The sequence below is a fragment of the Calcarisporiella thermophila genome, assembly GCF_041956535.1.
Source record: "Calcarisporiella thermophila strain CBS 279.70 unplaced genomic scaffold VTP21scaffold_37, whole genome shotgun sequence".
NCBI classification, from domain to species: Eukaryota; Fungi; Calcarisporiellomycota; class Calcarisporiellomycetes; order Calcarisporiellales; family Calcarisporiellaceae; genus Calcarisporiella; species Calcarisporiella thermophila.
In genome coordinates, this window is record NW_027192227.1 from 47,135 (window position 1) to 59,601 (window position 12,467).

The 12,467-nt window shown below is 38.0% G+C and overlaps 2 protein-coding genes across 2 annotated transcripts; both read left to right on the forward strand.

Annotated features, from left to right (window-relative positions):
- Positions 1-1,856: 1,856 nt before the first annotated feature.
- On the forward strand, positions 1,857-5,657 carry VTP21DRAFT_8122 (uncharacterized protein; the record flags this gene model as incomplete). Its single annotated transcript, XM_069398939.1, has 6 exons — positions 1,857-2,005; positions 2,079-2,224; positions 2,512-3,190; positions 3,262-3,397; positions 3,478-3,777; positions 5,406-5,657. The coding sequence occupies 6 exons, from the start codon at positions 1,857-1,859 to the stop codon at positions 5,655-5,657; spliced, it is 1,662 nt and encodes a 553-aa protein (XP_069245865.1).
- Positions 5,658-7,166: 1,509 nt separating this feature from the next.
- On the forward strand, positions 7,167-11,555 carry VTP21DRAFT_8123 (uncharacterized protein; the record flags this gene model as incomplete). The annotated part of the gene is made up of 10 exons (XM_069398940.1): positions 7,167-7,342; positions 7,406-7,628; positions 7,693-8,143; positions 8,427-9,532; positions 9,592-9,694; positions 9,761-10,124; positions 10,179-10,300; positions 10,362-11,327; positions 11,384-11,417; positions 11,483-11,555. 10 exons carry the CDS (start codon positions 7,167-7,169, stop codon positions 11,553-11,555), a joined length of 3,618 nt encoding a protein of 1,205 aa, XP_069245866.1.
- Positions 11,556-12,467: the final 912 nt, after the last annotated feature.

The window sequence follows — 12,467 nt, forward strand, 5'->3', positions numbered from 1 at the left end:
TAATACTTACAGTTTTGTATGAAGGTTACTAACTTCATTATATTAGTTGTATTGAAAGAAGGTGAGATACAGGAAGCAGGGTAAGGTCATCTTTTCTTAATCCATCCATCTATATCGCATTGACATTGTTACAATTAATAGCGAGCATGCCAAATTAATAGCGAATCCTGGAATATACTGCGAGCTAGTGAAACAACAAAATCTCAAATATGAGTGATCAAATAGACCACAGTCGGTGTTCTATGCTTCACTATGATGTAATCAATTTTGATATGCAGAATGAATTACATCCATTGAATAGTTTAAGGATCCTTTAAAGTCCTCTTTGCAAATCTAAGGCAAATTGATATATATTAATAACAAAATTGAATTATGTATAATTAATATGGATTTTCTCCTTAATTGAATAACAAATTTGCGACGAGCAATAAAAGGAAACAAAGGAATTATATAGTCAAAGGGTAATGTAGGGAGTAAATCAAAAACAAATTTTATAATCATCAAGTTTATTGGGAGATGCCGATCTGTCAGTGTTTTTGCCTAGAGAGGTATAGCTCAAGAAATTCTTCCCGATATGCATTGTTACTATTACGTTAGGTTATATTTTATGGTCTACTTCTCTGGGTCCCTCGTCAAAAATAATGGTTTGGCAGAAAAACAGATAGTTTATCATGACATAAATAGATGATAGAGGCAGATTTATATTAACAAAATTAACGAAATAAAAAGAATATACTTACTCGAATATAAAAAGGAGGTTGGCAAGGAACAACAAATATGATAGATGGGTAACATAGGAATGGCAATAAAATAGACTCTAGATGGGAGCCTTCAAAAAATAAACCCTTTAATACATCCTTAAAGATTAACTACACCAAAATCTTCAGCTCGGAATTTTATATCATGTGTTAAGTGGTCCCACTCTACACGAGAGTATTTTCTTCGTAACACATTTGTTGTAGTTTGCTTCTCACCAAGCAGTTTTACAGTATTACAAATTCTATTATGCTATCGAAATAGCAAGTAGATTACGTTTGTGTGAAACTTCTCAACTTAAATATATAATCAAAGCGAGATGGTGTTTTCCCGTGTCAATCGTGATTTTAAATACAGTGCACAGCTCTCGAAGTTTAATTCAACTCCCCCCAAATAGGAAGCGATTAAGATATCTTTAATTTCTTCATTCTAAGGGCGTCGAGTTCGACCATATATACCCGCCAATTGCTTGTTGCAGTAATAAATACCGCATGCCGTACTTCGGTTAACGATTCGGTTGATGAAACAGAAAATCATTTGGGTGAGTGCACTAATCTGTGATTTGTTCTTGACTTCTGACATTTTGTACTTTCAGATTAAACTGAATTCATATACTGATCTACTTCGTCTCCTTAGTGCTCAGTATCTTATTGACGGCATCTTACTTCCGGGAAATCTTTCACGACCTCATATATATATAATACTTACCAACAGAGACAATAAAAATTATTGCTCTTACTTCAAGATCCTCACTTTTCCCAAGCCGATTGAAGACAAAATCGTCAGATGGTCGACAAACTGCCAAAGAGAAGCTGTTCATTGATCAACTTTTTCATGTGTATTTGAGTGCTTGCTGTGTAGATTCAATTTTTCCAGACCGTGAAGCTTTTCTTGAAAATTACTATCGCAACGAACTAGATCCTGCCCTCGTCCACACCGCTGTCGCGAGAGCAGCTATCCATTTATTGCAATAACATCCAGAGACACCACTTGGAAACAAACTTCATGCAAATATAAGGAGTTAGCTTGCGCAGGCAAACAAGTCATTGGCAGACGTATTGGATGTGCCTTCTCCACAGAGTGTTCTTGGCTTTTTAAATATGGGTACATGTTTGCAATACCTTTCTCGTTATAAGGACGCATACCCATTCTACTCGCAGGCCGTGCAGATAGCACTTTCTCTCCGGATGGACAAGGAAGATGCTACAGAGAAGGATCCTGTGCAGCTAGAATTTCGAAGAAGGATCTGGTAAAAGTGAGCATTTACTTGCTTCCTCTGCTATATGAGTGCACTAATCTCATGTATATCGAATATTCCCAAGGGCTGATATTTGCTTGCGTGAATTGGAATATTTATATGAACGCGGCAAGCCGTATCTAATTAGCATGGATATTGTTAAATCTTCCCCAAAACCAACGGTGACTGCAAGAGATAGCGAACCATACGAGTTTGCAACAGAAATTAGAGGTAATAACCGTACTTATGGTGATGGTTTTGTTCCGGTATATCGGGGTTTTAGATTTATCATTCAGCCCTAGATTTCTATTTCAACTAGCCACAACTACATTCAGAAGCAGCTCCATATATCTTCGCTTCCTTCATTCCAAATGCAATGTTTTCTACCATGTATACTCATCAGTTGCTAGATTCTCCAATCAATAACATATGTTCCATTCCTTCGAATAATACAACAGATGAAACAGAAGGCCATCTGCACGAACATACTAATATTTCTGATTTATTCCTGCCTTCAGATGCTTTGTGCTTGCAGCTCAGGCTGAATTCATTTACTGATCTACTTCATCTTCTGAGCGCCCAGTATCTTATTGATGGAACATTACTACCGGAAAGCCTTTTTCGCCCTCAAATATATCCATTCTCCACCAGCAGGGTGCTTACAGGCTACTGCTCCTATTTCAAGATCCTTTCTTTACCGAATCCAATTGAAGATAAAATCGTCAAACGGCCGAAATGGTCTATCACTACCAAAGAGAAGTTGCTCATCGATCAACTTTTTCATATCTATTTGAGTACTTGCGGTGTAGGTTCAATACACCCAGACCGTGAGGCATTTCTTGAGAGTTACTATTGCAACGAACTCGAGCCTGCCTTCGTCCACACCGCTGTCGCAAGTACAGCAGTCCATTTGTTGCTAAGACATCCAGAGACATCCTTGAGTAGTAAGCTTCATGCGGTTGTAGGGAGTCTGTTTGCTCGGGCAAAGCGGTCACTGGCAGACGTATTTAATTTTCCATCTCCACAGATTGTTCTTGCATTTTTAAACATGGATAATTGCTTGATAAACTTGTCTTGTTATGAGGACGCGTACAGGTTCTACTCGCGAGCCGCACAAATGGCACTTTCTCTTCAGATGTACAAAGACGTCGCTACAGAGAAGAGCTCTGAGCAGCTAGAGTTTCGAAGAAGAATCTGGTAATAGTAGCCATTTTCTTCTAAGCTATATTGCGTATAAATTGATAACTAGTAAATCGAACATTTCTAAGGGCTGTTATTTGTATGCGAGAACTGGAATCTGTATATGAATTCGACAAGTCGCCTCTAATAAGCATGGATATTATCAAATCATCCCCAAAACCGACGGTGACAGCGAGAGATAACGATACATATAAGTTTGCAACAGTAATTAGACATAATAGCTGTTAAAGTTTTATTTAACCAAATCAACAATCTATATATATCAGATATATTTATTACTGCAGATTACCACATTTTCTAAACTCTTGGAGCTACAGAACATTGATTGGGCGCTTCCCGATGTTATTATCACTCAAAAACTGGCTGGCCTTGCTGCATATTTGCAAAATGAGCGAACCGAATTAGCTCGATACTGCAATGAAGGAGACCTAAAAAAAGTTCTTCATCCTGCGGTATATTTCGATTTTTGGTTTCATTGGTGTGCTCTTTGGCGGCAATTTATTAAGTCAGATGCACCCACCGGGAGATTGGAGACGAATTTAATGCAACGGTTGCGTGGAAAGGCATTCGACGAATATGTCAAGGTAACGTTATTTTTGAAATTCTGGATACTCGTTGACTGCCACTATATTATTTCAATACATCGTTAAAAAAGGGCATAATCCATTGCATAAGGTTCTTTAAGGGTATAACTTGTGCTCGAAACAGATGTACTACTAGATATCTTTTAGCGGCCCATATTGTTTGCAAAGATATTAAATTTATCGCTCGAATGCATCCTAGTGTTCGGATAAGGCGAAAAATATTCCAAGAACTTATTATGATACTAAATATTCTGGAATCTCTGGAAATTAGAGGAGTTTTGTCGCAGCTGCTCTCACGTCAATTCATGGATATATTAGAGGAGATAAAACCAGCAGTATTTTCAAAGGAGGTGCTAGAACGTACAGCCTAAATCCAAAGTAGAACAAAACTAGAAATCGAAAAAAAAGTATTAGTGTAGCTGGATTATACGATATATTTTGTTGCTTTGATTTGAAACGGCAAAAAATATAGAGATTTACGTGGTAGATCACTGGAAGAATGTATCTTACGTACTGACAATCACTTTTTAACGAAAAGAGCTCATAAATTTTATATTATTTAGCGCTCATTTACAGTTATCTCAATGAGGTAATTCTTGTTAGTTTACTCAAAGTAAACAACAAGCATTTTAAAATTGTACCGGGGTGGACCATTGAGCTATACCTCTCTTAGTCTGAAAATAAACTCGTCGACATTCTACAATAATTTCAAGGATAACAATTTTATAGTGTTATCTTTTACTCTAACCATCTTTGGCCATTTTTTTTTAGTCCCATTTTTTCCATGAGCTCTCAAACATTACTAGCATCTATACCGGAGGAAAATCGTAAAATAATGAAGGATAGCAAACTAAACATTTGACCCTAGCCTGTTAATTTTTGCACTATATTTGAACACCATAACTCTCTTTGATGTGTCCCATTTCATTATTACCAGTAATGCTATTATAATCTCAATTAATTTATTAATCGCGATGCTTGGTGTTGGATATGACTCTCAGTTTTCGTGGATATCCTACTTTACTGATTCTAGTTTCTTGTTTTGTTACTTGGTTACTAATAGATATTGAGAACATTTCCTTAGTATGGATTAAATATGTAGAAAATGCACTTAACCACTTGCTGTTCTAATATAATATTAAAATATATTTTAACAACATTGCTTCGCATTTTGTTCACAACAATCTTTACCGGGCTGCATAAGAGAAAATGGGATAGCGCATATCAAATCTCATCTCCAGCTGTTTATACTTCAAGTTTTTAGATACAAAAATGCCAAGCCTTTTGGGTGGTCCACGGGAAATGGGTTTGCCGTCCAAGGCTAGCTTGAATATTGAAGTGGCACTCTGCCTTTCTTATAAAACTCTCCCAATCACCCGAATGTCTGAATCCAGATTGAGCATCAGAAGTTCAACTACCGCCAGATTTGGAAAGAGATCATATTTCTAAGAAACAGAGTATTTTCTACATAAAATCACCAAATCCCATTATAAGTGTGGATTTTAATCCCTTTTCAACAATTCATCAGCCAGTCTGATTTGGCGCAATAGAGAATATGCATTGATGGAGCCACGCTGTCATAATCCATTCCGCCTTCGTCGTGAGGAGAAACAATGTCACTCGACTAGGTCAATACTTCAGTTTCCCACTGCCAGGGCACTCATCCCAGACACCAGGATTTGATCTCAGTGCTCTTAGCCAGCATATCTTCAAATTCTGGCATTCCATTTGGCCCAGTCAGTCAACAGAAGGTCTGGCTGCTGTACAAGCGGCACGCACCGTCGTCAGGACCGGGAATTCAATGGTTCGTGGATTGGTTGCAGTTGCTTAAACTGGGCGAAATCCTTGCTTTTGTACATCCATTCCCGACTTCCATCTGAACTGCCACTTTAACCAAAAGACAAGATTGTACAAAAGTTAAGACGAAATTCGCTACAAACTCTTAATTGAATGCTCACACCTCCTCATCATAGCTCCGAGATACCAGCGAAGTAAGTTGAAGTCGTAAAAGTAATGCCTGGAAATACGAAACTTTTACTTGATATATGCCGCAGTATTATCAACCTTGTATCTATGGAAAAAAGTATAGAAAAGGACTCTTTCAATATCGCTATCATGATACAAAACTTTGCCGCAAGAACGCGAGGCAATCGAAAAAGAGTTGTACGAGGTTTAGGCACTAAGAGAAGTTAGTTGAGTCCAATTCTTTTTAGAAAGTATTAACCATGCTTATACCGAAGATGGGACGTAACGATTTTGTCCCGATTGCCAACGATTAAGCGCGATAATTGTTGCAGACCATTATACCACACCAAGCATTGCTGGTTTGTTTCTCCATTTCTCTAATGGTCACTGTCTAGGTCGTTCGACGCCAATAAGAGCTCCACGTAACTGTTTCTTGAGATAAAGGAGGATTAATCGTAGAATGAATTTCGAACTCATATGGGTATTTTCCAGTATACTCGAATGCCATTTAGAGTTAAGAATTGACCTTTCATTTCCAAAAGCTAATGAAAAATGGCCTCGATAACTATACCGGTGATCTGAACATTTTGAGTACAATCTTTGAAGAATACCTTTTACATAGCTCAACGATTATCGTTCTTACCGCCCAAGTAGTCCCAGCTTTTTTATTGAGGTAGTCGCATGTCTTTTCCCCCGAACTCACCATGTGTGGTAATTCAGCCTCTGGTCTAGGAAGTGCCATAATGAAGGAGGAAGCACATGTGGTCTCGCAATGAATAGAACTAATCACTGTATCAGTTTCAACAGTTTCTCGGCCTTTTAACATACTACAAAATTCCCTCTGAGTTTACTTAGCCTAGGAATTACAAATTGTACCGCCCTTTGTATTTATATGTATTGGCTACCATCATTCTAGTGTCATGTGAAAATCTTAATGCAAACTTGACTCCATTCGACTGCCTGAGAATCAGTGTCACCTTTTAGATGGCTCAAATTAATTCCTAAAAGCGATTGAATTTTTAGTTGTACATCCTATTTGGACTCATAATTACAATCGTAATATTTTACACTAAAATACATATTCGCTAGTAGTATTTTCTAAGAATACAGTTCACATTTAAATAATGCCAGATGTTTTCACAGCTAAACAGTCACTTTATATTTAGCACAAAGGAATTTAGATGGTTTTTATATACTACACTTACTATCAAAGCAATTCAAACTCTAACCTCGAAATCACTAATACGCTTTGGATTAGTTACACATTAACTTTAGAGTATGTTTTGAGTTTTAAACTAAAGAATATATAAAGGACCTATTCGAAGTCAGTACATGTGTATAAATTTTCTTAACCGTATTTTTATTGTTTTATTGATGTTTAAGTAATCTTATCCTGAAATAAGGATATCATATAACCGTGATCTATGGAGCTTTCCGACTTGCATAGTGCCAACAATACTAAATCCGCTCCATTGCCGAAAAGAAAAAAAATATTAAACCTTCCATTCCTCAACCTCCAAAGATCAAATGAGAAAACCCCTAAGATAGCTTATTTTCACCTATATAGATATGCAAGTAAGTTTGATGTACTCTTGATTATGTGGGTATTGAGTTGGAATAGAATCGGTTCAGCTTCTAATATCCAATTATATAATCACAATAGCCTTGGAATATTATCTAGTATTACAGGAGGCATTTCTAGGGCATTTGCTATTGTATTGCTATGGAAAGCTGTTGCTACCATCAATTCAGTAGGAGCCCCTGAGACTAGTAGCCAGGATGTGATTGGGGTTATTATACCGTTTATAGGATTAGTTATTTCAGTTATGCTTTCATCATATTTGCTAAATTGCTTTTGGTCACTTGCTGGTGAGAATCAGACAAAGGTAATCGAATTTTCCATTTATTCTATGACATATATTTTGAATGCATATTGTGATATATGCATAGCGTATCCGCGAGCTCTACTTCCATTCAATTCTCCACCAAGATCAGAGTTGGTTTGATCTAAACCAGTCGGAGTCTCTCAACACTCGTCTTTCAGCTGACACTTTGCTAATCCAAGAAGGCCTTTCAGAAAAGGTCGGGTTTCTCCTTAAGGACATATCGTATGCTATAGCTAGTTTTACACTGGCTTTTTATTATGGATGGAGGCTATCGATTGTATTGCTTGCGATTGTGCCGATGCTTATATTTTCGGGATTTGCATTTGCTTACGTATTAAAAGGGCAGATTGAAAAGGTTCAGAATGCCTATTCGAGTGCCGGAACCTTAGTAGAACAGTGTATATCCGGAATTCGCACAATTACCGCCTTTTCCATGCAGCATCATTTTATCGAGCTCTTCGATTCATATCTCAATGTGGCATATCGAGCTGGCATCCGGAAAGCTATGAGGGCAGGTGAGCCAATTTAGAGTGAAGCTTTATTCGAGAATGGCGGTGTTTAATAATGAAATTGAATTCAAGGAATTTGTATGGGGCTGGTGGAATTTATTGATTTTAGTGCCTATAGCTTTGCTTTTTGGTATGGGGCACGCTTAATTTCTCAAGGAGCAATATCAAGAACGGCAGCACTACAAGCTTATTTTCTAATAGTTGCGGGATCATATGCATTTGGGTAAATCCATATTTTTAAAAATACCAACACGAGATCTATACTCATCCAAGTGTTTAAGTGTGATAGCACCGAATTACAAGGCGCTTGTGGAAGCTCAGGTAGCAGCACATAAAATATTTTCAGTTATTGACCGTAAGCCAGCTATCTCCTCGAGTAATAAATCTCAGAACAAGGGTATTAAACGAATCACTTGCCATGGTGAGATCACGCTTTGTGACGTTCATTTCAGCTATCCTTCGCGCCCAAGCGTCTCAGTGTTGTCAGGGATTGAACTTATTATACCTAGTGGCAAAACGGTCGCTCTTGTTGGCGCTTCTGGAGGAGGAAAATCAACCATTACCCATTTGATACAGCGGTTTTATGACCCAAGCTCGGGCAAGATACTACTAGATGGAGTAGATTTACGTGAGCTTGATGTAAGTTGGCTGCGGAAACAAATCGGAGTAGTCGGACAGGAACCAGTTCTATTCGATGATACAATTCGTAACAATATTGCTCTTGGTGCACTCAATCACAATCCGACACAAAAGGAGATCGAAAAAGCATGTATTATGGCAAATTGCCATGATTTCATTAGCAGTCTGCCCCACGGATATGACACGAGAGTTGGAGAACTAGGCTCTCAGCTATCAGGAGGTCAAAAACAGCGTATTGCCTTAGCCAGAGCCCTAATTCGTAATCCAGCAATTCTGTTGCTAGATGAAGCCACATCCGCACTTGACACTGCATCCGAAAAGCTGGTGCAAGAAGCCTTGAACTCAGCTTCCAAAAATCGGACGACTCTAATCATTGCACACCGACTCTCTACGATTCGCGAGGCAGATTGGATTGTAGTGATTGAAAATGGAAAAATAGCTGAGCAGGGAATGCATGCAGATTTAATGGCTAAAGAGGGTACTTATATGGCGTATGTGCAGAAGCAACAGCTTAAAGTTGATGAAAGCAACAAGGAAGAGAATTCCGTTGATTCCTCCTTCAATCGTGTGGGCAAAATAGAGCCAGCTGACAAGACGAGGATAAAATGTGAATTGAAGGATGAAAATAAATTGGGGGAGTCTATCAATGTGAATACGATTTCAGAAAAGCGGCCAATGATCAGAACATTGCGAATGATATCCCCGGAATGGAAGTTCATTGGATTAGCCACATTTGGCGGCCTTATCGTTGGAGCTGTGAGTTATATTTTCAGCTTCTTATAATTTTTATTATAACTAATCGCTTATTTTTCTAGACTTATCCTATCGGTGGTTTAATAGTTGGCCGTATGGTTGCTGATCTAGGTCTGCCCGTTGACCAAGTAGAGGACGCTGCTAAGTTGTGGTCTCTTATATATCGTAAGGATCTCAAATTTATATCAAATGCATTCAGACTTAAGTATATAACATTATTTCGCAATATAGTCGCGTTGGCTATCACATGTTTCTTTGCAACTATTCTGAGAGACGGGTTTACTATGTTATGTGGTGAACGTTTCGTTCGGCGTTTGCGATCACAAACATTCTGCAACCTCTTATGTCAGGAAATAGCATTCTTCGATCACCCTGAACACACTTCAAGCACGCTTACGTACAGACTAGCCAAAGACGCCACAGAGATATCAGAATTGCCAAAATTGGTCCTTGTTGATGGAGGAAATGCTTTGTCGGCATTGTTCTTTGGATTACTCATTGCTTTTTGTTATGGGTGGAAATTAACGTTGATGCTGCTGCCGACCATGCCTCTGATTATAGGTTCATTGTTATTCCACTTTAAGTCATTGAGCGGGTAATAATGAGTCGCCAATTAAATTAGATAGAAGTTGCTCAAGTATATGTTTAGTTTTTCAGGAAAGGTGGAAAAAGAGTATCGGCTAGCTGGAACAGTTGCTGGAGAGGCGATTCGTGAAATAAGAACCATCGCTTCACTTGGCGTTGAGGATATTTTCGAAAAGAAATATGCAGGTTAGTGATGCATCTAGTCTAAAAATTCAGCCTAGGTGAAATATTGAAATGTTTTAAATAGGTTATTGCCAGGTTCCGCATAGCTTCGCAATGAAAAAGGCATTTATTTCATCCATCGGATATGGATTATCTCAAGGAATATATAACCTCGTCTATATTTTGGGGTTGTATCTTGGAACGCGCCTCATCCATTCTGGTGAAATGATCCCACAGCAAGTTGCAGTGGTATTGTTTACAGTCGTATGGTCATGTGTAGCAATAAGCCAGCTCTCTGGTCAGATGCCTAGATTTGTTAAATCTAAGCAAGCTGCAATCAATTTGTTTGAACTGCTGGATAAAAAAACAATGATCGATCCGGATGCAACGGGTAAATTTGAAGCAATTGCGCCTGGAACTGCTGAATTGCAAAATGTTACTTTCACCTATCCAATGAGATCCGACGTGATTATAGTAAAAGATATATCAACATCAATCCGGCGATATCACAAAGTTGCCTTAGTAGGTCCGAGTGGGTGTGGAAAATCTACCATCATTTCTCTGTTGCTCCGATGGTACGATTGCAATTCAGGTGCAGTATCCGTTGATGGTATAAATGTCAAAGAGTGGCAGCTGGATTCGATGCGACAAAGAATTGCCTATGTTGGCCAAGAGCCGGTGTTGTTTGATATGACGGTGAGGGAGAATATCTTACTCGGGCAGCGAAAGGATCAAGATGTGACGCAAGAGGATATCGAAGAGGTGGCAAAGAAGGCAAACATACACGACTTCATCTGTAGTCTTCCCAATGGATATCATACACGGGTGGGGGATAAAGGAAAGCAGATTTCTGGAGGTCAAAAGCAAAGGATCGCAATTGCAAGAGCTCTGCTAAGAAAACCTGAAATCCTGCTGTTGGATGAAGCCACCAGTGCTCTGGATTCGGACTCGGAGAAGCTGGTGCAAGAGGCGCTAGACAGCGCAATGGTGGGGCGTACGACTCTTGTCATTGCTCATCGATTATCTACCGTGCAAGATTCAGATATTATCAGTGAGTTTTATCATATACCCCAAGTATTATGAATGGTTCTAATCCCATATTATTAGTTGTAATGAAAGATGGCGAGATACAGGAAGTAGGGTAAGCTTTCTTTTTTCAACTCACCCAAACTATTAATATTGTATTGATTTATTAACATTCATTAGAGAGCATGCCAAGTTAGTTGCATATCCTGGAATATACCGCGAGCTAGTGAAACAACAGAGTCTCAAAAATTAGAGATCTAATAAGTTGATGTCAATAATCCGTGCTTCATTATAATTTAAAAGAATTCTGTAAGTGTTCTCTTTGGCAAAATTTATAATTATAATTATTTGAAAATGAACAATAAAACAAAATAAAAGAATTACTGTATGTAGTCAAATACTGTATGTTTGCTAATCTTAGCCAATCTTTTGGCAGCCAGACAATACAGTCTTAATAGATAGATAATCTATCAATAAAGACGATCTATCTATTAAGACTGTATTGTCTGGCTGCCAATAGATGGTCTTTATTGATAAAACACGATAATAAAAAGAAATAATAACTTTACTATTTTTGGGTAATAATATGTCAGTGAAGAATATTTTATAAAAAAGTTGATTTCATATACTGTAGAAAAAGAAATCAGGTGAGTGCGCTCGATTATCAAACTCGTTGTGCATCTTTTAAGAAATATTATGCCAGAAAACAGTAGCTTGCAATTTTATTAAGCATAAGCGAGTCTTCTCGCTTTTCAGAGGTAACTATTTTCACGACCCATTTATTGCATTTTGTTCTTCTCGCCAATCTGTTATACTGAAAATTCTTCCATAACATTGACACAACATTGAATTGATTGCACTCTCTGGTCTTTTTTAACTATATCCGTAAATATCGGATAGAGGTGGTTTTGTTCCCGTATCAATTGGGATTTTAATTGCATTCAACACTCGATATCTATTTCTAACTTCCAAAACTAATTTGGAAGCAAAGTTTTCCTTAGCTATCTTTGATTTCTTCATTCCAATGACAATGTTTTCCACAATGTGTACCCGCCAATTGCTAGCTGGGCCAATGAACGCTATATGCATCACTTTTGCAGACAGTACTACAGATGAAACAGAAAACCAACTGCATGAACATTCTAATCTTTGTGATATACTTTTG